The 24,207-nt window shown below is 51.9% G+C and overlaps 1 protein-coding gene across 3 annotated transcripts; it reads right to left on the bottom strand.

Moving 5' to 3' along the window:
• FOXRED2 (FAD dependent oxidoreductase domain containing 2) lies at positions 1–24,119 on the bottom strand. Of its 3 annotated transcripts, none has more exons than XM_074391138.1 (9): positions 19,259–19,401; positions 18,256–18,632; positions 15,614–15,865; positions 15,198–15,467; positions 14,209–14,375; positions 12,070–12,235; positions 9,839–10,080; positions 7,967–8,137; positions 1–2,865 (listed from the first exon to the last, which is right to left on the bottom strand). In XM_074391138.1, exons 2-9 carry the CDS (start codon positions 18,408–18,410, stop codon positions 2,606–2,608), a joined length of 1,683 nt encoding a protein of 560 aa, XP_074247239.1. In that variant the 5' UTR covers positions 18,411–18,632; positions 19,259–19,401; the 3' UTR covers positions 1–2,605. The 3 variants fall into 3 exon arrangements, with proteins under 3 accessions (XP_074247239.1, XP_039319102.2, XP_039319103.2); XM_039463168.2 differs by having other exon boundaries at positions 6–2,865; positions 18,256–18,958; positions 19,259–24,119; XM_039463169.2 differs by having other exon boundaries at positions 6–2,865; positions 18,256–18,783; positions 19,259–24,119.
• Between the last annotated feature and the right edge of the window lie 88 nt (positions 24,120–24,207).

Here is a 24,207-nt window from a genome sequence, read left to right as displayed (position 1 = left end):
AGCAGCAGTTGTCACGTATTGCTGCAGCACCTCATATTCTTATTGGAACAAATGGCTCGGCCACTCTTCAGGAACTGGGTGGGCAAGACGGGTGTAATAGTATTTGACATTATGAATATGATCCTAATTAAGAAATTAAAAAAAAAATGTTCTGAAGGCTGGGTGCAGTGGCTCACACCTGTAATCCCAGCACTTTGGGAGACTGAAGTTGGTGCATCACCTGAGGTCAGGAGTTCGAGACCAGCCTGGTCAACAAGGTGAAACCCCATCTCTACTAAAAATACAAAAATTAGCCAGGCATGCTGGCAGGCGCCTGTAGTCCTAGCTACTCGGGAGGCTGAGACAGGAGAATTGCTTGAACCTGGGAAGCAGAGGTTGCAATGAGCTGAGATCGCGCCACTGCACTCCAGCCTGGGTAATAAAGCAAGACCCCATCTAAACAACCACCACCACCACCACCACAACAAGAGGATCCAATGTTTGCTTACCCACAATCTGTATGTAATCCAAACACCTGGGTTAGCGAGAAACCCCAAATTTAGAAGTTTCAGCCCCATGCAAACCATCCCAGTAAACAATTCCTCCCTGACCATTGGAGAATCAGGCCATTGGAGTGTAACTCTGGAAGAACTGGAGGGAACTGTGTCTGTAGACAGTGGGTCCAGGTGGTTAAGAAGTTTGGACTGGGTCAGGAGTGGTGGTTCATGCCTGTAATCCCAATACTTTGGGAGGGCAAGACAGGTGGATCCCCTCAGGTCAAGAGTTCGAGATCAGCCTGGCCAACGTGGTGAAACTCCCGTCTTATGTTAAAAATACAAAAATTAGTTGGGCGTGGTGGCAGGCCCCTGTAATCCCAACTACTTGGGAGGCTGAGGCAGATATGCTTGAATCTGGGAGGCAGAGGTTGCAGTGAGCTAAGATCATCCCATTGCACTCTAGCCTGGAGCGAAACTCTGACTAAAAAGAAAAAGTCTGGGTCTAGCCAAGAAGGAAAGAGGATGTCCCCATGAAAGGGCTCTGGATCCGGAAAGCCTGTGTCCTTGGAATTCTTTTTAAAATTTTTTCACTTTTGTTGCAGCATATTTTTTACAATATTTTTTGAGATGGAGTCTTGCTTTGTCACCCAGGCTGGAGTCCAGTGGCTCAGTCTCTGCTCATAGAAACTTCTGCCTCCCAGGTTCAAACAATTCTCCTTCCTCAGCCTCCCAAGTAGCTGGGATTACCGGTACACAACACCATGCCCAGCTCATTTTTTGTATTTTTAGTAAAGACAGGATTTTGCTGTGTTGGTCAGGCTGATCTCGAATTCCTGACCTCAGGTGATTGGCCCACCTCAGCCTCCTGCAAAGTGCTGGGATTACAGGCATGAGCCACTGCGCCCAGTGCATACTTTACTAAAAAAAAAAACAAAAACATTTTTTTTGAGACTGAGTTTGGTTCTTGTTGCCCAGGCTGGAGTGCAATGGCACATATTTTTAATTTTTAAATTTTCTGTGTCTTTGGAATTCTGAGTGGATACACGAAGAGCTAGTAAGAACCAGTGAAAAAGCAATCACGTATTTTCCTGGGCTTTGAAAAATCACTGTGATTCTCTTATGCAGTTATAACTGAGATTAAGACGGCTGACGGGAGAGTGCAGACTGCTGGTGAGGAAGGACAATGAAAAGACCAGGAACTAAATTCACCCTCGTTATCACGCAAAGGCATTAGGACATGTCTCCTCACACATGCCGGGCATGTATGAATGCCCGCCGCAGAAAGACAGCAGGGTAAGTTTCACAAAACTTGACCAGGCAGGTCAGAAGCAAGGCATGGTTCAGGATGCCAGGGGGCAGGGAGAGGGAACGGAGCAGGATGGGAGAGAAGAGTGAGCTGGACCACAACTCAGGGGGTGCAACTGGGGAGAGCAGCTCTGAATCCTGCGGCTCTGGGAGAAAGCTGCTGAGATAAGATGGCTCTGCAGGGAGCTGTCCTATTGCTGCTCGAGATCAGCCTGCTGGGCCTATGATAAGCGGGGCTGACCCCCCTGGGCTCTGTAGCTAAGCCCAAACCCTGCTGAAAATGAGAGACGGTTGAGGCAGTGTGTGGCAAGTGACATAGACAGGGACTCCCAGTGGGGGGACCCTGGGAATTACTTGACATCTCTCAGCTGGTGTCTTCAGCAGTCTTCTGCGCCAACAATCCCACCTGCCCGTTATGGTGGTTGTTGGTATCAGAGCTTTTATTTTAAAGTGCATGCCACAAACCCTTCAGATGTGGATGGGTTTCACCTGGGAAACGCTCCACAGGCGGGATGCAGGCCCACCTGAGGAGGGGCCTGGAAGGAAGAGAAACACTTGAGCGGGGGCAGAACTGAAGCTGGCCTGGGGCCCACCGACAGCCCCATTGCAGACAGGCAACTCACACCTGGTAGAGGATACCTTTGTTCTGCTTCCGGACAGGAGGAGGAGACCACTGCATCGCTGATTTTCAGCCCTCACATGCCGTCTGGGTGGCTTTGGTGCAGTCACTGCCATGATCTGAGTGGTCTTTGGCAAAAGAGGGACTGACCATAGGCCTGGGTGGGGAGGCCTAGTCACCATGCCCACAGCTTAGGAAAGGACAGTCAGAGCTCCTCTTTGTTGCTATCAAGGGACTGGGCCAGAGGCCCTGGAGCCATGGGAGCATCAAGTGGCTCCTGGTCGCCAGGCTGCTGGCTGCTGTCCTCCAGGCGGCTGTCCGTGGCGGCATGGTTCCATGGGAGCCAGCTCTCCACTCTGTGCTGCCGAAGACTTTCGGTACTGACGAGTCCCTGCATCCTCAGGTACCCCTGCTGGCAAAAGGGTGGCAGCTTCTGGTGCGTGAGGGCAAACAGGAAGCAGGACTCTGCACAAAAGCAAAATGAGGAGAATGAGCCAGGCTGGGAGGTGTGGGGAGGGGTGCAGGAAGGGGCTGCTGATGTCTGGTGTGGGGGCTTCACTGCAGGCCTCGCCTGGTATCTTCCATCTCTTGAAACTAGGAGCTGACCTTCCTGGGCCTCTCACGTCCAACCTGAGTAGGTCAAGAATCATGACCTTCCGCAAGGCTCCAGGGCAGGGGGCTGCCTTGACACTTTGGAAGAACAGGCTTGAAAATGAAAGCAAACCACAGCAATGCATCAGCTCTGAGAGATCAGGGCCGAGCGCGGGGCTCTGCAGGCAGCCACAGTGGAGTCGGGGCTCCAACCCTTATGAGTGGACCCTTGGCCTGTTGTGGCTGGGAACTCGGTCAGTCCCACAGTAAGCTCAGAGCTGCTGCAAAAACGCATTCTCTCAACATCCGAGTTGCAAATACTGTGTGCAAAGTTCTGATCTAAACAGTGTGGGGTAGAGAAAGATAAACAGGTAAATCCTCACCTGCCCCACAACAGAAAGCTGGTACGTGCCTCAAATTTGGTCAACCATAAGACAGCTGTGGGGCCAGGGGTGGTGGTTTGTGCATGTAATGCATTTTGAGAGGCCGAGGTGGGCAGATCACGAGGTCAGGAGTTCGAGACCAGCCTGACCAACATGGCGAAACCCCGTCTATACTAAAAATAAAAAAATTAGCTGGGTGTGGTGGCAGACGCCTGTAATCCCAGCTACTCAGCAGGCTGAGGCAGGAGAATCGCTTGAACTCGGGAGGTGCAGGTTGTAGGGAGCCAAGATCATGCCACTGCACTCCAGCCTGGACGACAGAGTGACTCCGTCTCAAAAAAAAAAAGACAGTTGTAGATACTTATCATGTTGAAATATGAAGAAATGGCCAGGCACGGTGGCTCATAACTGTATTCCCAGCTCTTTGGGATGCTGAGGCGGGCAGATTGCTTGAAGTTAGCCCTTCAAGACCAGCCTGGCCAACATGGTGAAACCCAGTCTCTACTAAAAATACAAAAATGAGCCAGGCGTGGTGATGCACACCTGTAGTCCTAGCTATTCGGGAGGCTGAGGCAGGAGAATCACTTGAACAGGAGGCAGAGGTTGCAGTGAGCCGAGATCGTGCCACTGCACTCCAGCCTGGGTGGCAGAGACTGTCTCAAAAAAAAAAAAAAAAAATGAGAATGAAAGTAGGGAAGGTGGGTGATATGGTTCGGGTCTGTGTCCCGGCCCAAATCCCATGCTGAAATGTAATCCCTAAAGCTGGAGGTGGGGCATGCTGGCAGGTGACTAGATCATGGGAGCAGTTTCTATTTTTTCCTTGAGGCAGTCTTCTTCTGTTGCCCAGGCAGGCTGGAGTACACTGGCTCGATCCCAGCTCACTGCAACCTCCACCTCCTGGGTTCAAGAGATTCTCCTGCATCAGCCTCCCGAGTAGCTGGGACTACAGGCACACCACCACACCTGGCTAATTTTTTATGTGTAGTAGGGACGGGGTTTCACCATGTTGGTCAGGCCAGGCTGGTTTCGAACTCCTAACCTCAGGTGATCTGCCTGCCTTGGCCTTGTAAAGTGCTGGGATTACAGGCATGAACCACTGTGCCTGGACAATTTTTGTATTTTTTAAGTAGAGATGGAGTTTCACCATGTTGGCCAGGCTCATCTTGAACTACTGACCTCAAGTGATCTGCCTGCCTCAGCCTCCCAAAGTGCTGTGATTACAGGTGTGATCCAGCATCCAGAAGCAGAGGCTGCTAGGCTTCTTATACAGCCTGTAGAACTGTGAGCCAATGAAACCTATTTCTTTATAAATTATGCAATCTCAGATACTTCTTTACAGCAATGTGAGAACAGACTAATGCAGTGAGGAAAAGGGTCTTTTTTGTTTTGTTTTGAGATGGAGTCTCGCTCAGTCACCCAGGCTGGAGTGCAGTGGTGTGATCTCAGCTCACTGCAACCTCCACTTCCTGGGGTCAAGAGATTCTCCTGCCTTAGGCTCCCAGTAGCTGGGATTACAGGTGTCTGCCACCACACCCGGATAATTTCTTTGAATTTTTAGTAGAGATGGGGTTTCATCATGTTGGCCAGGCTGGTCTCTAACCTCTGACCTCAAATGGTTTGCTTGCCTTGGCCTCCCAAAGTGCTGGGATTACAGGCATGAGCCACCGTGCCCGGCCGAGAAAGTCTTTTAGCCAAGTACTTATAAGACTTGAAACAAAAAGAAGAACTGACACAGATACTGGGCTCAGCTTTCTGAGGGAGTTAAAAACAGGAAGGGCAGACAGAGTGTCAGAAACAGGCTGGGGTTCTTCTGTTAACTCTCACCCTCTGAGCCCCTCTATCTCAAGTGAAAAACAGTCATAGTACGAAGGATGTCGAGAGGCTTTCATGGGTGCTCCAGAAATATGACTTCCTGTTTATTTCTGACTCTTTGCATGGAGGCCTCTGGCAGGCCAGGCCATGGCAATCCTCTCCAAGCAGGGAAGAGAGCAGATGCGAGAGAGGACAGCGGGAAGACTGCGAAGGCAGCAAGGTGGCTGTTTGGCAGGCATCACCTTCTGATGGCATCACCTCCTCTGCAGGGGGCACAGACACCCAGCAGAATCTGGGACCAGCACTAGCAGCTGCACATCAGCTACAGGAACGGAGAGATGGCTGCCACGGTGCCAGCTGGCTTTCTGCTGGGGGGATTCTCCCCGGTCCAAGGCAGCAGCACACAGTGGCCTGTACAGCTGAACAGTATCTACAGGGTGGCAGACAGGAGGGTAAAGGCCCTGGGACAATGCCTCAGTGGGACCTACAACTTAGGGTGGGAATTCACTCCCTCACACACACTGGCATTTCTTTTGTTGTTGTTTTCGAGACAGAGTCTCACTCTGTTGCTCAGGCTGGAGTGCAGTGGCCTGATGTTGGCTCACTGCAACCTCCGCCTCCAGGGTTCAATCGATTCTGGTGCCTCAGCCTCCCAAGTAGCTTGGATTACAGGCGCTGACCACCATGCCCTGCTCATTTTTTTACTTTTTTTTTTTTTTTTTTTTTTGAGACGGAGTTTCACTCTTGTTGCCCAGGCTGGAGTGCAATGGCGCGATCTCGGCTCACCGCAACCTCCGCCTCCTGGGCTCAGGCAATTCTCCTGCCTCAGCCTCCTAAGTAGCTGGGATTACAGGCACGCGCCACCACGCCCAGCTAGTTTTTTGTATTTTTAGTAGAGACGGGGTTTCACCATGTTGACCAGGATGGTCTCGATCTCTCGCCCTCGTGATCCACCCGCCTCGGCCTCCCAAAGTGCTGGGATTACAGGCTTGAGCCACCGCGCCCGGCCCATTTTTTTACTTTTAATAGAGATGGGGTTTTATCACGTTAGCCACAGCTGGTCTCGAACTCCTGGCCTCAGGTGATCCGCCCACCTTGGCCTCCCAAAGTGCTCAGATTGCAGGCATGACCCACCGCACCTGGTCTAATAGTCTATTTTTTAAGAGAAGGCACGTATTTGCTTCTGTGATTTCTGCAGCTCAATGATTTCATGAAGTTTGGCCCCAAATTTACACAAGTGAGGCCTACTGGTTGGAAATTTTCAGAGGTTTTTCTCTCCCACTCTCTCTAGGGCCGAAAAGCATGCATCTCCTCTACCTCCCCCTTGGGAGGGGTTTGGCCCCCAGCTTCCCTACTGAGATCCAAGCTTTATTTTAATGTCTCAAAACAAGCCTGTCATCCTCTCCAGCCCTGTCTTCCCATCCTAAAGGGTGGTCCATTGAAGCCCAGGCTCTGGGCTCCTGATGACCGGCAGGGGTCCAGCTCAGCAGGATTTGTGCTTTTTATAGATCTGGCCTCTGGGGAGTGGCCTTATTTTTCTGCCAGTTCTTTATGTATAGACATCTTTATAGTTTTTGAACAGAAATCACTACTAGCCCCTGCTAATTCTTTTATTTTTATTTATTTATTTATTTATTTATTTATTTATTTAGAGACTGAGTTTCGCCCTTGTTACCCAGGCTGGAGTGCAATGGCGCGATCTCGGCTCACCGCAACCTCCGCCTCCTGGGCTCAGGCAATTATCCTGCCTCAGCCTCCTGAGTAGCTGGGATTACAGGCACACGCCACCATGCCCAGCTAATTTTTTACACTTTTAGTAGAGACGGGGTTTCACCATGTTGACCAGGATGGTCTCGATCTCTCGACCTCGTGATCCACCCGCCTCGGCCTCCCAAAGTGCTGGGATTACAGGCTTGAGCCACCGCGCCCGGTGCTAATTCTTTTAAAAAGACATATTGGCCAGGCACAGTGGCTCATGCCTATAATCCCAGAACTTTGGGAGGCTGAGGCAGGGGGATCACGAGGTCAGGAGTTCAAGACTAGCCTGGCCAATATGGTGAAACCCCGTCTCTACTAAAAAAACAAAAAAAATTAGCCAGGCATGGTGGCACACACCTGTAGTCCCAGCTACTCAGGAGGCTAAGGCAGGAGAATTGCTTGAACCTGGCAGGCAGAGGTTGCAGTGAGCTGCGATCTCACCAATGCTCTCCAGCCTGGGCGACAGAATGAGACTCCCATCTCAAGAAAAAAAAAAAAAAAAAAAAAAAAAAAAAAAAAAAAGGCCGCGCGCGGTGGCTCAAGCCTGTAATCCCAGCACTTTGGGAGGCCGAGGCGGGTGGATCACGAGGTCGAGAGATCGAGACCATCCTGGTCAACATGGTGAAACCCCGTCTCTACTAAAAAAAAAAATACAAAAAGTTAGCTGGGCATGGTGGCGCGTGCCTGTAATCCCAGCTACTCAGGAGGCTGAGGCAGGAGAATTGCCTGAACCCAGGAGGCGGAGGTTGCGGTGAGCCGAGATCGCGCCATTGCACTCCAGGCTGGGTAAGAAGAGCGAAACTCCGTCTCAAAAAAAAAAAAAAAAAAAAAAAAAAAAAAAAAAAGACATGTTATCCAGTATTTTTAGGTGTGTTGTAATTTAGACCATGACATTGTCAGGAACGGGAGTCTGGGGTTTGAATTTTCAGATATGGGTCCTGAAACTCCACGGGGCTTGGGTCTTTGTGAACTTTCTTCAACCTGGAGCTCAGTCCCTTTGTCCTTCTGGGAGCTTAAGTTACCTGCATAGAAACTTCGCAAATCGGTTTCCAAACAGTTCTCCAGGAAGCGCCTCAGAGGTAGGATGTGTCCGATCGGGGCGGTCCAGTCTGTCAAGAAGTCTTCCACGATGTGGTGGATGGCCGTGGGCCGAGGCAGGGGCCAGTGTGCAGGGCGGAACCTCACCTCCTGTTCTGTGGGGAGGAGAGAGGGCGCCAGGTCAGAGCTGAGGCTGGGCTTCCCCTCCTCCCGGCGACACAGCACGGATCCTGCTCGCCCCAAACACTTCCCTCATTTGCTCCTGCTCGGCTCTCCCGACAGCCTCCCACGCTGGGCCTGTTCATCACCTGCAGGTATTTGGAAGGCTGCCACGAGGAAGAGGAACTAGATTTTTCCCTTACGATTTTGGAAGGCAGTACTGAAATGAATAACGTGAAGCTGGTGCTTAAGACTCTCACGGACTGAGACCTATTAAAGCTGTTTTATTTTTATTATTATTGGTTTGAGACAGTCTCGTTCTGTTGTCCAGGCTGGAGTGCAGTGGTACAATTTAGAGGCTCACCACAACCTCTACCTCCTGGGTTCAGGCGATTCTTGTGCCTCAGCCTCCAGAGTAGCTGGGACTACAGGTACATGCCACCATGGCCAGCTCTTTTTTCACATTTTTAGTAGAGACGAGGTTTCTAGTCTCTACCATGTTGGCCAGGCTGGTCTCAAACTCCTGACCTCAGGTGATCCACCTGCCTCAGCCTCCCTAAGTGCCGTGATTACAGGCGTGAGCCCCCGCACCTGGCCCTGGCTGCTTTCAAGCTGGCCTTTCTGTGAGAAGACTGAGAGAGGCCCTGGGATGAGAGGGGTCTCAGCAGTCATCTCGTTCAGCTTCCCCCTGTTGTGGGCTCCCTCCCGCAGTGTCCCAGTCAGGTGGCCATCGAGTCATGACTTGGCCATTGTTGTTTTGGGAAACCTGACTTTGGAGGTGACCAATGCCACCGCTGAACAGCTTTCACTCTTGACTACAGGTGTGCACCATTACGTCAGGCTAATTTTTGTATTTTTAGTGGAGACGGGGTTTCACCATGTTGGCCAGGATGGTCTCGATCTCCTGACCTCGTGATCCACCTGCCTTGGCCTCCCGAAGTGCTGGGATTACAGGCGTGAGCCATCACGCCTGGCCAGCGTTCACTCTTAGTGCCTCCTTTTACTGACCACAGACCTGCATCCCTGTCACTGCCACCTGCTGACAAGTCTTCTGCCTTTGGAAACAACCCCTGTTGAAACCAGCTTCTTCCACCTGACTGCCCTTCAAGCTCTGAAGCAGGAGTCGTGTTCCTGAGGTTGTCCATTTATCGGCAGCTACTCTGTGCCCGCACCGGGCTGGCATTCTGTGTATGCTGTTAGATCTAACCTCATGAAACCCTGCAAGGAAGATACTGTTGTAATCCCCATTTTATAGAGGGGGAGTTTGGGGCTCAGAGAGGTTAAGTAATGGTTCAAGGCCACACAGTAACAAAAGGACAGGCCTGGGAATTTCGCCCAGCTTCTCAGTACCATGTTAACCAGCTCCGGTTCCTTCTACTCTTCAGAAGCCTCCCGCTCCACCGTGGGCAGCCTCCTCTAGAGCCCTGCAGCGGGGTCGTGTCCCTGTTACTATGTGGTGACTGGTGGAAAGCATGACATTCCCCTCATGGCCTGTGCTGGCCACGGTATGTGCCAGAATCTGGAAGCATCATTTATCATTCTCAGACCTTCTGCCCTGATTCATCTCTAGGCAGAGCTCCCCAGCTGTCCCCCCTGGCAGGTGAGCGTGGGTGTGAAGGTTTCAGAGTGGGTGACCACCCTGGGGACGGAGAGGTCTGCGCAGCCAGCAGGTTGGGGGAGGGCAGAGACCCGCTTACCAGTGGGGAGGTGTCTGTAGTAGTAGATGACGGGATGGAGGAAGTTAGACTGCCAGGCGTCTTCCGTATGCCCCACAGACCGGTTATCAAAAAAGACGTCCTTGTCGGGGCCAGAGAAATTTCTGCCATATTCCATGATGATGACGAAGAGCCCATGCTGTGCCTTCCTCCCCGTGAGCATCTCCAGCTGGGCCAGCATCTGTAGCGGGAACTCCTCCAGGTACTCGAAGGCGGCGGCATTCCTGGGAGAACGGCAGTGTTGGGGAGGCCCTGGGCGCCGTGGCAGGGGTGGGGGGTGTGGAGGGCGGGTGAGCGTGCATGTGCGCGTGCACGTCACCCCGTTAAGGGTGGCAATCAAGTATCGCACGCCTCACTTAACATCACTGTTTCAGCTTGGCTCTCACTCACATGTGGGGTAGAGTCCAGAAAACACCATGTGACCTGGATGGACTATCTGGGGCAAGAGTGTCCCAGGCAGAGAGAACCATCAGGAAAAAGCCCTGAGGCATGTGTGAGCACCTGGTGTTCAAGAACAGAGGAGGCCGATGTGGCTGAGGGGAGTCAATGAGAGGCACGGGGCAGGAGACGGGGTCAGAGGACTGAGAGGGCAGGTGAAGGAGGGCAGGGCCTCCCGTAACGGGACCCAAGGGGTGGTCTGGTCTGAGAGGTGACACTGCTAGTGCGATCTCAGCTCACCGAAACCTCCGCCTCCCAGGTTCGAGCAATTTTCCTGCCTCAGTCTCTCCAGTAGCTGGGATTACAGGCATGCACCACCATGCCCAGCTAATTTTTTGGTGTTTTTAGTAGAGACAGGGTTTCTCCATGTTGATCAGGCTGAGCCTGAATTCCTGACCTCAGGTGATCCACTTGCCTCAGCCTCCCAAAGTGCTGGGATTACAGGCATGAGCCACCGTGACCGGCCATGTCTCAGGTTTCTAAGGACCACTCTGGTTACCTTGCTGAGAACAGACCACAGGCTAAGTAGGGCAGCTGTCGTATGGGTGCAGGTGACAGAGCCTGGTAATTTAGAACCGAGGTGGTGGTGGTGGAGCAGGTGAGAGCTGGTTGGGTTCCAGACATCATCTGAAGGAAGAGGTGACAGGACTTGCCCACAGTTTGCATGTAGGGTGTCATTCAAGACAGGGGTGCTGGGCATGGTGACTAACGCCTGTAATCCCAGCACTTTGGGAGGCTGAGGTGGGTGGATCACCTGAGGTCAGGAGTTTGAGACCAGCCTGGCCAACATGGTGAAACCCCATCTCTACTAAAATTAGCTGGGCATGGTAGCATGTGCCTGTAATCCCAGCTACTTGGGAGGCTGAAGCACGAGAACTGCTTGAATCTGGCAGGCAGAGGCTGCAGTGAGCCAAGATCGTGCCAGTGCACTCCAGCCTGACTAAGACAGAGTGAGACTCTGAGTCAAAAAAAAAAAAAAAAAAATTAGCCAGGCATGGTGGCAGGTGCCTGTAATCCCAGCTACTTGGGAGGCTTAAGCAAGAGAATTGCTTGAACCTAGGAGGCAGATGTTGCAGTGAACTAAAATCGTGCCACTGTACTCCAACCTGGGTGACAGAGCGAGACTCTGTCTTAAAAAAAAAAAAGACGGGCAGGGACACAGAGAGTGACTTGAGGGTTTTGTGCAGAGCTCGGCTGTGCTACCTGCATGTCCCTGAACTTGTGCTGCGGCACGCCCTGCCTTTGGATCGGGCCGTTCCCCGACTGAAGGTTGCTCCCCAACTTCTCCCTGCCACCTGTCTCCCTGGCCCCTCATCCCTCTGCACTGTTTCCTTCTCAGGAATTGTCCATCCTCTGGGATCTGCCACTTATCACTAAATTGACTCCAACGATGGTGGCCGGCGAGGCCCTGGCCTGAGGGAGCTCTGAGATCCACACGGCTGGCTCTCGCTATTGCTCATCCACGTGGTGCCAGACACCTTCCACGAGTGACCTTTACTCCTTCCTTCACTGCTGCAAGGCAGGCACATTCATCCCCATTTTGCAGATGAGGAAGAAAGGCTCAGAAAGTCTCAATGATGTGCCCATGGCCACTCATAGGGCTGTCTGTATAGTTGACGTCACTGTATTTCCCCAGAACAGACATCTTCCCCCCTGCAACTTTCATCTTAGGAAGGAACTGGGCACCCCATACCCGGAATAGGAAGAGAAGCGCTATGGCGGGTTATCGGTGGGAAGCTGGGCTGAGGGGAGTGGGGTGGGGATGGGCTACTCACTCCTTCAACAGGATGACATCGGCCAGCACACCGAACATCTGGTAGAGCCCAGAAGCCTCGTTCACACGCCGCACGATGGAGCTGGTCAGCTGTGTGATGGGGAGCTCGGTGGCCGGCCAGGCGATGCCGTGATGGCGGTGCTCCAGGAGCCGGTGAACAGCACGTGCTGGAACGGCCGGACGGAGGAAGAACAGCATGCTGCACTTACGATTTTATCTCTGGTCACCGGGAGGGATACCCAGGCCTCATCAACCCCTTAGAACGCCATACACACTGGTCTGCATGGCCCAGAGCAAATGTGTAGGCGGTGAACATGCAGGAAGGAGATGGCCGATGCCTTTAGAGCAGGGCCAACAGGAATTTTATGCAAAGGGCCAGACACTCCATGTTCTCTGCTTTGTGGGCCATACACTACTCAGTGACTGGCTCAATTCTGCTCCGAGTGTAAAAGCAGCCAAGGCAACAGGCAAAGGAGTGAGCAAAGCTGGATTTGGTCTACAGGCCAGAGTCTGTCCGCCCGCTTCACGCCTTCAGCATGTGGGTGTCCCACCAGCCCCATTGCACACAAGGAGTGTCAAGTTTGATACAGAGCCTTCCTCAGAAACCTTCCCCCCTTCACAGCCCAGTTTCCATCAGAGACTCCCATATGGAAATCTTTGATTTCTCCCTCTCTTTCACAGCCTTAAATCCATCCTTTTTTTTGAGACAGAGTTTCGCTCTTGTTGCTCAGGCTGGAATGCAATGGCAAGATCTCGGCTCACTGCAACCTCTGCCCCCTGGTTCAAGTGATTCTCCTGCTTCAGCCTCCTGAGTAGCTGGGATTACAGGCACGTACCACCACATCAGGCTACTAAGTTCTTTTTAAAAATATTTTTTATTTAAACTTTTTTTTTTTTTTTTTTTGAGATGGAGTTTCGCTCTTGTTACCCAGGCTGGAGTGCAATGGCACGATCTCGGCTCACCGCAGCCTCCGCCTCCTGGGTTCAGGTAATTCTCCTGCCTCAGCCTCCTGAGTAGCTGGGATTACAGGCATGCGCCACCATGCCCAGCTAATTTTTTGTATTTTTTAGTAGAGATGGGGTTTCACCATGTTGACCAGGATGATCTCGATCTCTTGATCTTGTGATCCACCCGCCTCGGCCTCCCAAAGTGCTGGGATTACAGGCTTGAGCCACTGCGCCCGGCCTTATTTAATTTTTTTGACAGGGTTTTGTTCCATCACTTAGGTTGGAGGGCAGTGGTGCAATCTCGACTCACTGCAACCTGCACTTCCCGGGTTCAAGTGATTCTCCTGCATCAGCCTCCTGAGTACAAACACGTGCCACCATGCCTGGCTAAGTTTTTGTATTTTTAGTAGAGATGGGGTTTCGCCACATTGGTCAGGCTGATCTCTAAGTCCTGACCTTGTGATCCGCCCGCCTCAGCCTCTCAAATTGCTAGGATTACAGGCGTGAGCCCCCACACCTGGTCTACACTACACTTGATTATATTTTATTTTATTTATTTATTTATTTATTTATTTTTTGAGACGGAGTTTCGCCCTTGTTACCCAGGCTGGAGTGCAATGGCGCGATCTCGGCTCACCGCAACCTCCGCCTCCTGGGTTCAGGCAATTCTCCTGCCTCAGCCTCCTGAGTAGCTGGGATTACAGGCACGCGCCACCATGCCCAGCTAATTTTTTGCACTTTTAGTAGAGACGGGGTTTCACCATGTTGACCAGGATAGTCTCGATCTCTCGACCTCGTGATCCACCCGCCTCGGCCTCCCAAAGTGCTGGGATTACAGGCTTGAGCCACCGCGCCTGGCGATTATATTTTATTTTTGAGACAGCGTCTTGCTCTGTCGCCCAGGCTGGAGTGCAGTAGCATCAAGACGGCTCACTGCAACCTTGTCTTCCTGGACTCAAGGGATCCTTCTGCCTCAGCCTCCCAAGTAGCTAGGACTACAGGTGCGGTCCTTTACATTTTATCTGATACTTTGCTAGGCATGTCTTCAGACCACAAAAACCTGTTGTCACCTCCCCAAGACAATTTATGATCATGAGCTACTGATAAGCAATCCCTTGATGCTTCTGGACGTAGGACTGGGACGCTGAAAGTGGTTCCGTCTGGGGACCGTGGCCTTCTCAGCTGGGCTCACCTGTGTATCGGAATCCGTGGATGAAGCCCCCAGCAGATTTCCGGTAGTCTACCGAATGGCTGGCGGTACCCAGGATAAACAGACCCCGGCTTCCTTTGGATTCATAGCTAGCTCGGATCAGCGGGTACTTCTTGCCAAATGCATTTCCCGAGTTAAGTCTGAGGGACCTGTCAGTGGAAAGGGCTGTTCATGAAAATAGCTGCTATGTAGGAGGCACTTATTTATTCATTTGAGACAAAGTTTTGCTCTTGTCGCCCAGGCTGGAGTGCAATGGCGTGATCTTGGCTCACTGCAACCTCTGCCTCCTGGGTTCAAGTGACTCTCCTGCCTCAGCCTCCTGAGTAGCTGAGATTACAGGCATCTGCCATCACGCCCAGCTAATTTTTATACTTTTAGTAGAGACGGGGTTTCACTGCGTTGGCCAGGCTGGTCTTGAACTCCTGACCTCAAGTGATCTGCCTGCCTCCCAAAGTGCTGGCATTACAGGAGTGAGCCACAGCACCCGGCCTCCAGGCACATTCTTATGTTAATCCTCGTAATGACCATATGAGAAAGAAACTGTGAATCTGGTTTTAGAGGGCAGGATGCTGGGGCACAGCATGGTGAAGTAACTTTCACTGAGCTCAGATTTGTCAAACGGACTCTCAGGACAACCCCAACACCTGTGATCTGTCATGCTACGCTGCCTTTTGGCAAATTCCTCTTTGTAGTCTGTCTGAGCTGGCCTTTCCATCTCACAGGTGGAGGCTCCCAGTGCTGATAAAGACCTGTTGCTCCTGCTCCAGGACCAAAGGCCTTAGGGCCACCTGGGACCCTCAATGGTCAGAGAGCTCATGTCCTGGAGAGAAATCAGGCAGCGCTCACATCCGTTCTTAAGGTGCTGTCCTGGGAGCCCTGCCGCCAGCCTACTTGAACAGCCACTCTGTTCCCCTAGGGAGGGGTCAGGAGGGTTTGCTGGGCGATCCCACTTGCTCCCACGTGGAACTTACTTATTGAAAATGGAGAAGTCAAAGTTCCAGCCCAGGCAGCGGATGACCCGATCATAGGGCACGCGCATGGCAAAGTTGTCGTTGTCGTCCTGGGGGAGGGTGATGGAGTCGGTACTCTGGTTGGTGCCGGCTTCTTCCAGGAAGAATCTCAGGGTGACATGGAACTTGCCTTTGCTGTCCTTCAGGATGGCCAGATCTGTCAGGTCAGATTCGAGCAGGCCGTCCAGGGACTTCAGCTGGTAGGTATCCAGCAGGCCATTGTTGATGGCTCTGGGCCCACAGAAAATGCAGCAAAAGAGACTCAGAGGAAGGATGGACAGGGCAGCTGGGGTCAGGAAGGGCGAGGGAAGGGTGGGGAGGCTCTTTGCACATGCTGGGCTCCCAGCACAGCACACACATGCAGGGATGGGGCCTACCTGAGGTCTCCAACGTAGTGAGTGGCCCAGGACAGCCGGACCCGGGAGCGGCTCAGCATGTGGATAAAGTTTGTGACACCCAAGATGTTGTCTGCCGTCTCAAAGGCCGAGTTCCCACGGCCCAGGATCAGCACATTCTGGCCTACGAAGTCCTCAGGGTCCACGGACACGGATTCATAGCCCTCCACGTATTCAGAGCCAGGGAAGTCGACCTGGTTGGGGACTGATAAACCAGTGGCTACAAGGAGGACACTGCAGGCGCGACAGAGGAAAGATGGCTTAGTCGCTCAGCTGCAGGACAACTCAGTGAAAACCACTCCCTGGACCCACCTGCCCATCCGCCTCGCTCCAACTGCTGGCCCCTAAAATATAACAGGACATTCATTCATTCATTCGTTCATTCATCTGTTTACTGCTTCATTCCAGTGCACTTGAGAGACTCTGACCTTGTCTCTCTCTGAGCTCACAGTATTTTCCCTAGCACTGTACCGGGGGTTAATTCTGCTCTGCGACAGAGAAGGTGATGCTATGAGAAATGGAGAATTCACCTAACTTTGCACACAGCCGTCAGACCAGGTATCACCCTTAGTGATAAAACCTGACATCCTACTTTCCCCTTTCTGACTTCTCTGACGGATGCATCTGTCTACTGAGCAGTAATTCTGTACCAGGTCCTATACTAAGCGTATCTATGTACCATCTTACTCCTCCAAGCAACCTGGAGGTGGTATGTGTCCTGCTTTACAGGTGAGGAGACACAGGCCCTGCAGGCCCATGGCTTTAAAGCTCCTAAAGGCAGCAGAGCCAGAATCTAAACACAGATAGGCCTGATTCCAAAGCCTTGCTCCTTCCACTGGCAAGGATCGCCATCCAGGGGAAGGCAGCTGGGGTCTTGCATCCTGCTGGCCTGCAGAAGAATGCTTTGATCAGAGGGTGGTTTCAAAAACAGAATCGGAGGCTGGGTACGGTGGCTCATACCTGTAATCCCAGGAGTTTGGGAGGCTGAGGTGGGTGGCTCTCTTGAGGTCAGGAGTTCGAGACAAGCCTGGCCAACATGGTGAACCCCGTCTCTACTAAAAATACAGAAATTAGCTGGGTGCAGTGGCAGGCGCCTATAATCCCAGCTATTTGGAAGGCTGAGAGAGGAGAATCACTTGAACCCGGGAAGCAGAGGTTGCAGTGAGCTGAGATTGCACCACTGGGCTCCAGCCCGGGCAACAAGAGCAAAACTCTGCCTCAAAAGAAAGAATCGAGACTTCTTCTTCTTCTTTTTTTTTTTTTTTTGTTGAGACATGGTCTTGTTCTGTCACCCAGGCTGCAATTCAGTAGCTTGATCATGGCTCATTGCAGCCTCAACCTCCTGGGCTCAAGTGATTTGCCTTCTGAGTAGCTGGCCATGGCAAGAAGCTGCCTAAAAATATGAGTCCAAATCAGTGCAACCCTTCTTTCCCTTGGACTGTAGTGGGCAAAGAGCAGGGTTGGGCCTCTGGTAACAGGCGGGAGAGGGTGATCTCTGGTTCAGTGTCTGTCTGGAGGCAGGTTCTGGGCAGATGGCCAGGAAGGGAGAGGCAGTGTGGTGCAGCAGAGAGAGCATAGCCTTTGGAGTCAGGATGATGGGAGCCCAATTTGCAGCTCTACCACTTAGCTATGTGACACGGAACCAGGGACTCAACTTCTCTGAGCCTCTGTTCTTCGTCTGCAAAATGAGGATCAGTGAACCTTCCCCATAGGGGCCCATGAAGATTAGGCAAGTTTGGGGATGTCCACACAACATGAAGCTGTCTCCCAAGCCAAAGAAAGCACATTTGGATTGCTGAAGCACTGCCTACCGGGCCTCGTGCTCTGGTTCAGTTCTGAAATCCTGCTGGGCCGGTCTGGAGACGTTTGACCCATTACTTCTGGAATGTATTTTAGTCCAGGAGACTAGTCAAGGAGAGTTCCGTGGGTACCTAAGGTGTGCTTACGTTGAATACTTTACCCAGTGCTGGAGCATCACACTAAATATGAAGATATTAGACTGACAGATCCTGGAGAGAAGAAACTTGTTATCCTTTGCCAAACATATCTGACTACAATATTTTTTAAATGACACACTGGAGAAATGATTGCTGAGCTGAACCTCTTAGCTCTGAATTTCAGTGGGAATAAGGAGTGGTAGAAATACCCTTTTGTGGCCAGGCACGATGGCGCCCGTCTGTAATTACAGCACTTTGGGAGGCCAAGGGGGGCAGATCACTTGAGATCAGGAGGTCGATACCAGCCTGGTCAACATGGTGAAACCCTCCCATCTCCATTAAAAATACAAAAATTAGCCAGGTGTGGTGGTGTGTGCCTGTAATTCCAGGTACTTGGGAGGCTGAGGCAGGAGAGTCCCTTGAACCAGGGAGAAAGAGGTTGCGGTGAGCTGAGATCGTGCCACCACACTCCAGCCTGGGCGACAGAGTGAGACTCTGTGTCAAAAAATAAAATAATCAAAGGTCAGTTTCTGAAAAAATAAATAAATAAAATAAATAAAAATATAAAAAAAGAAATACCTTTTTTCTTCCATTCCTTCTACACCTACTGGCCAACCAAGGTGTGTGGTTGGTTCGGGTGGGGAAGGTCCCAGCTTCCGTGCAGGTGAGCTCTGGCACTGGCCTTACCTGCACCGGTGCACCTGGCCTTTCTGGTCGGTCAGGATGAAGTAGTGGCCATTCCAGGCCCGTTGGTCCTTGTCCAGAGTGACGTGGGTGATAGTGGTGTTGTACAGGACACGGAGCCCCAGCGTGTCCGCAAAGTCGCCCAAGTAGCGCACCATGTCGTGGGCGTCAGGGAAGTAGGCACGCGAGTAGTGTCTGAAGAGCAACCGGGGGTCGTGGCTGAGCAGAGAGTTCCAGTCATGGCGGAGGTTGAACTCGGAGTTGGCGTTGCCCGTGTACCGCTTGTTGATGCTGATGAGCTTGCGGTGCCGCGGGTAGCGCGTGAAGAAGCTGCCGGGCCTCTGGGTGCGTTCGAACACTGCGTAGTCGCGCCCAGCGCTCTGCAAGAAGTAGGCCATCTGCAGGCCCGCGGGCCCCGCACCCAGGACGCAGTAGTCCCGGTGCGTGGGCACTGACAGCGACGGGTGCAGGGCGATGGCCAGGAGCAGCCCCGGGGAGCTCCACAGTGGGGCCAGGGCAGAGAGGCCCATCCTGCGGCAGACCAGAGGGGTTAGGCCTTGCTTCGGCAGGGAGACACGAGGCCAGGAAAGAGGTGGGGACCTGCGGGAGCTCTCACCGCAGTCCAGGGCAGGGTCAGGCCCAGAAGCCGCCTTCTTCAGAGCTCATTTGCCCGACTCCACCTTTTCAAGCTGGGACCTGGGGCTCCCTGGAATCATGAATCCCTCCATCTCATCTCCTTCAGGGTCTCCTTCCCCAGGGGTGCCAGCTCCCCGCATATGAACGTGGTAACCTCCCCCCGGGGGAAGGAGAGGGTGCTCCCCAATTTACTCCCAATTTGAGGGTGCCCAACACCCTCTCGGCCTCCCCCAGGTTGGACCTTCCAGAGGTGCAGCTCGATTTGGCCACGCCCCAGCGCTCGGGCTGGAGCATGAAGGGGGTGTGGCTTGTGTGCGCGCCCCCCTACCCCGGCTGTTAGGCCACGTGACACGGATGCCCCCAAACACACCTGTCGCCAGTCCGCGTCCGCTCTGCGAGTCGCTGCCCGCGCCTGCGCGGTGCCCACGCCCGCAGCTCCCGCCTCCCCGCCGCCTGCCGACCCCCGCGAAGCGCGCGAACCTCCCAGCAGCTCCGACTGCAGTCCGTTGTCGAGCGAGGCCGCTCTCTAGTAGCGGCGGCCCCGCCCCTCGCGCCCGGACCAATAGCAGGGGGCGGGGTCACGTGCGCGACGCGCGGCACGCTGGGACCGGCTGGCAGGCTGCAGGCTCCAGACCTGGCGCTGGAGAGGCGCGCACGTGCTGCGCGCGCTGCTCCGGGGGCTGCTAGACAGGCATGGGGCTGGCGCGCACTGGCGACGGTGGAAAGGCTGGAGATCCGGGTTGGGACACTGGGTCCTTCTTTTTAAAATGTACCTCTCTACACGGGGGCGTGGGGAGCACGTGATCTTTGGAGAGAATTCCAGTTCTCATATTCCATGAATGTAGCCAAACACTAAAACTAGTTGCCCTATCCAGTTTTGTGGGACTGGAAACCAGGGAGGTGGAGCCAGGACGGACAAGCTAATTAACAAGCGTTTGCTACAGTGACTCTGTACTGTTTACCAAGGAACATACACGACTGTCTTGATCTTCCAGCCAACAGGAGAGGTGGGCAAGAGATTGTTTCCGACATTTGGGAGCTGACTGGCCAAGGGGAGACTTAGAGATGAAGGGATATGATTACAATCACAGGGAAGAGCCTGGAATTAAAACTCAGTGGCGGCAAGATAAATGGCATGAGGGAGATGACATGAACTGCATGATCAAGGTTGGCTTCCCAGGGGTGGCACGTGGCCCTTGCATGAGATTAACATGGGAAGAAGTATGAGGTCAGTGTAGGAACCTTCAAAGTCCAGTGAAATGGGGCTGAGTGTTCTTGTGGGAAGGGCAGGTAGAAAGAACTGCGATCTTGCAGCTTTGCAGGGCTGGAGATTTTTTTCATTTTTTTTGAGATGGAGTTTTGCTCTTGTTACCCAGGCTGGAGTGCAATGGCACAATCTCGGCTCACCGCAACTTCTGTCTCCTGGGTTCAGGCAATTCTCCTGCCTCAGCCTCCTGAGTAGCTGGGATTACAGGCACGCACCACCATGCCCAGCTAATTTTTTTGTATTTTTAGTAGAGACGGGGTTTCACCATGTTGACCAGGATGGTCTCGATCTCTTGACCTCGTGATCCACCCGCCTCGGCCTCCCAAAGTGCTGGGATTACAGGCTTGAGCCACCACGCCAGGCCTTGCTGGAGATTCTTTAATTAAAAATCGTATCAGGGACTCCCTGGAAAAACTTCCGTGACCTCTCAGGCCAAAGTACATACCACTGTCACTTACTTTCTTCAGTCTGTATCAACATCAGAGATAATCTCCTTCAGAGCAGAACTTGTTCAGTATCTGACATACACAAGTTCCACAGTAACCATTTGTTGAATAAGCACTGGAACCAGAGAGGCTAGGCAAAATACTTTGCCAAAAATAAGGTAGGGATGTCTATTTCTTTTTAAGACAAGAGTCTTACTGCCACCCAGGCTGGAGTACAGTGACATGATCATGGCTCACTACAGCCCTGACCTTCTAGGCTCAAGTGATCCGGCTGCCTTGGCCTCCCAAAGTGCTAGGATTGCAAGGGTGCGCCATGACACCTGGCCAATTTTTCAAAAATTTTAGTGGGCATTGATTTATGGGGCATATGAGATGTTTTGGTACAGTTACGCAATTTGGGGATGTCTGTTTCTTGGTGGTTGTGAAGATTATGAGAATGGTGCTGGCAAAAAGTTCCTAAACTAGTTGCTGGTCTTACTTGGTGAATGCAATAGTGGGAAATTAAACAGAATTCATAAAGTATGGCAGGGCCCTAAGACTAGGCTGAACCTAGATTACAGGCAACAGTATGCAACTGGGAGTTTCTGCATGCAGGATTACTGCAGCAGTCAACTTGGTAACCCCATGCAGAACAGATAAAAGCAGTGGAAAGTATTTTTAGGGAATAAGCCTGAGTCGCTTCCACTTGCTTTTCTGTTAGTCCTGTTGGAGTGGACCATGGGATTGCAAGAGGCAATTTGGTGAACACTGGTCCAACCTGGAAACCTCTGGCACGAGTAACACTTCAATCTTTTTTTTTTTTTTTTTTTTTTTTTTTTTTTTTTTTTTTGAGACGGAGTTTTGCTCTTGTTACCCAGGCTGGAGTGCAATGGCACGATCTCGGCTCACCGCAACCTCCGCCTCCTGGGTTCAGGCAATTCTCCTGCCTCAGCCTCCTGAGTAGCTGGGATTACAGGCACGTGCCACCATGCCCAGCTAATTTTTTGTATTTTTAGTAGAGATGGGGTTTCACCATGTTGACCAGGATGGTCTCGATCTCTTGACCTTGTGATCCACCCACCTTGGCCTCCCAAAGTGCTGGGATTACAGGCTTGAGCCACCACGCCCGGCCTCAATCTGTTTTTAAACATGGTATTCACATTGAAAACTCCGCATGTACACTTCTCTCTACTGCTTCTAAAACAGTTAAAGAAACCTTTTGCTTCCTTTCTGAGGGTTGATTCTTTTCATTAAAATTAGTTGTTGTTGTTTTTTTTTTAACAGAAACACACACATGCACACACAAACACCTGTACTTTAGAAATGCTGGGCTTTGGGCTGGGCTCGGTGGCTCACGCCTGTTAATCCCAGCATTTTGGGAGGCCGAGGTGGGTGGATCACCTGAGGTCAGGAGTTCAAGACCAGCCTGGTCAACATGGTGAAACCCCATCTCTACTAAATATACAAAAATTAGCTGGGTGTGGTGGTGAGCATCTGTAATCTCAGCTACTTGGGAGGCTGGGGCAGAAGTGCTTGAACCCAGGAGGGGGAGGATGCAGTGAACCGAGACTGCACCACTGCACTCCAGTCTGGGTCACAGAGTGAAACTCTGTCTCAAAACAAAACAAAAAACAAAAGAAAGGCCGGGCGCGGTGGCTCAAGCCTGTAATCCCAGCACTTTGGGAGGCCGAGGCGGGTGGATCACGAGGTCGAGAGATTGAGACCATCCTGGTCAACATGGTGAAACCCCGTCTCTACTAAAAATACAAAAAATTAGCTGGGCATGGTGGCACGTGCCTGTAATCCCAGCTACTCAGGAGGCTGAGGCAGGAGAATTGCCTGAACCCAGGAGGCGGAGGTTGCAGTGAGCCGAGATCATGCCATTGCACTCCAGCCTGGGTAACAAGAGAGAAACTCCGTCTCAAAAAAAAAAAAAACAAAAAAAACCAAAAAAAACCCAAAAGAAATGCTGAGCTTTTTTTTTTTTGAGACAACCTCTGTCACCCAGTCAGTCTGGAGAGCAGTGGTGTGATCTCAGTTCACTGCAACCTCCACCTCCTGGGTTCAAGTGATTCTATGGCCTCAGCCTCTCGAGTAGCTGGAATTACAAGCGTTTTTTTTTTTTTTTTTAAGCTGGCGTTTCACTCGCTCTGTTGCCCAGGCTGGAGTACAGTAGCGCAATCTTGGTTTACTGCAACCTCTACCTCCCAGGTTCAAGCAATTCTCTTGCCTCAGCCTCTTGAGTAGGTAGGATTACAGGCACCTGCCACCACCCCTGGTTAACTATTTTGTATTTTTAGTAGAGACGGAGTTTCACCATATTGGCCAGCCTGGTCTCGAACGCCTGACCTTGTGATTAGCCCCCTTCTGCCTCCTAAAGTGTTGGGATTATGGACATGAGCCACAGCGCCTGGCTGTCTGGCTAATTTTTGTATTTTTAGTAGAGACGGAGTTTTACTATGTTGCTCAGGCTGGTCTTAAACTCCTTACCTCAGGTGATCTGCCTGCCTGAGCCTCCCAAAGTGTTGGGATTACAGGCATGAGCCACTGCACCTGGACTTTTTTTTTTTTTTTTTTTTTTTGGATAAAGGGTCTCCTTCTGTCACTCAGGTTGAAGTGTAGTGGTGTGATCATAGCTCACTGCAGCCTTACTCCTGGGCTCAAACAATCCCACCTCAGGCTCCTGAGTAGCTGGGACCACAGGTGGAAGCACTATGACTGGCTAATATTTTATTTTTTGTAGAGACAAGCCCTGTTCTCTTTATACTACCCAGGCTGGTCTCAAACTCCTGAGCTAAATTGATCCTTCTGCCTCAGCTTCCCGAAGTGTTGGGATTTGAGGCTTGAGCCACCACGCCCAGCTGTTTCCCCACCTCTATAATATAATGGTATTATTCCTGCCAGCATCACAGTTCTGCATGAGGTTTAGCTACTACAGAAAGCTCAGCATAATACCTGACAGGGTAATTACTCCATAAAGTGTCCAGAACAGAAGTGTCCACTTATATAAAAGTTTACATATCCTGGCTAGGTGCGGTGGCTCATGCCTATAATCTCAGCACTTTGGGAGGCCAAGGTGGGTGGATTGCTTGAGGTCAGGAGTTTGAGACAAGCCTGACCAATATGGTGAAACCCAGTTTCTACTAAAAATACAAAAATTAGCCGGGCATGGGCGTGTGCTTGTAGTCCCAGCTACTCAGGAGGCTGAGGCAGAAGAATTGCTTGAACCTGGGAGGTGGAGGTTGCAGTGACCCGAGATCGTGCCACTGCACTCCAGCCTGGGCAAGAGAGCAACACTCCACCTCAAGCAAACAAAAAGCCAACTTACAAGCCGTTACAGTCATTACCCATGACTGGACATCCATCAGGCTCCCCGCGGCAGCCTCCCTCACACAGCAGCCCACCTCATCCATGCTCTGCACTCCAGTTCCTCACAGCGAACTCTCCAAAAGCAACAGCCGGCTCTCGCACATGGCCAGCAGGCACTCTTGCTTGTGGAAATGGTCTTCTTATAACAAATGATGACACCCAGATTCTGAATTCCGGGTGGAAATTGCTGGATCTCATCCGCACTCTGCCAGGAATCTTTGAAAAAAAAAAACTGGAAATTGTTACTGCCGGCATACG

This window comes from Saimiri boliviensis, chromosome 21 (genome assembly GCF_048565385.1).
Source record: "Saimiri boliviensis isolate mSaiBol1 chromosome 21, mSaiBol1.pri, whole genome shotgun sequence".
Classification (NCBI taxonomy): Eukaryota; Metazoa; Chordata; class Mammalia; order Primates; family Cebidae; genus Saimiri; species Saimiri boliviensis.
This window is presented reverse-complemented; position numbering and strand designations above follow the sequence as displayed.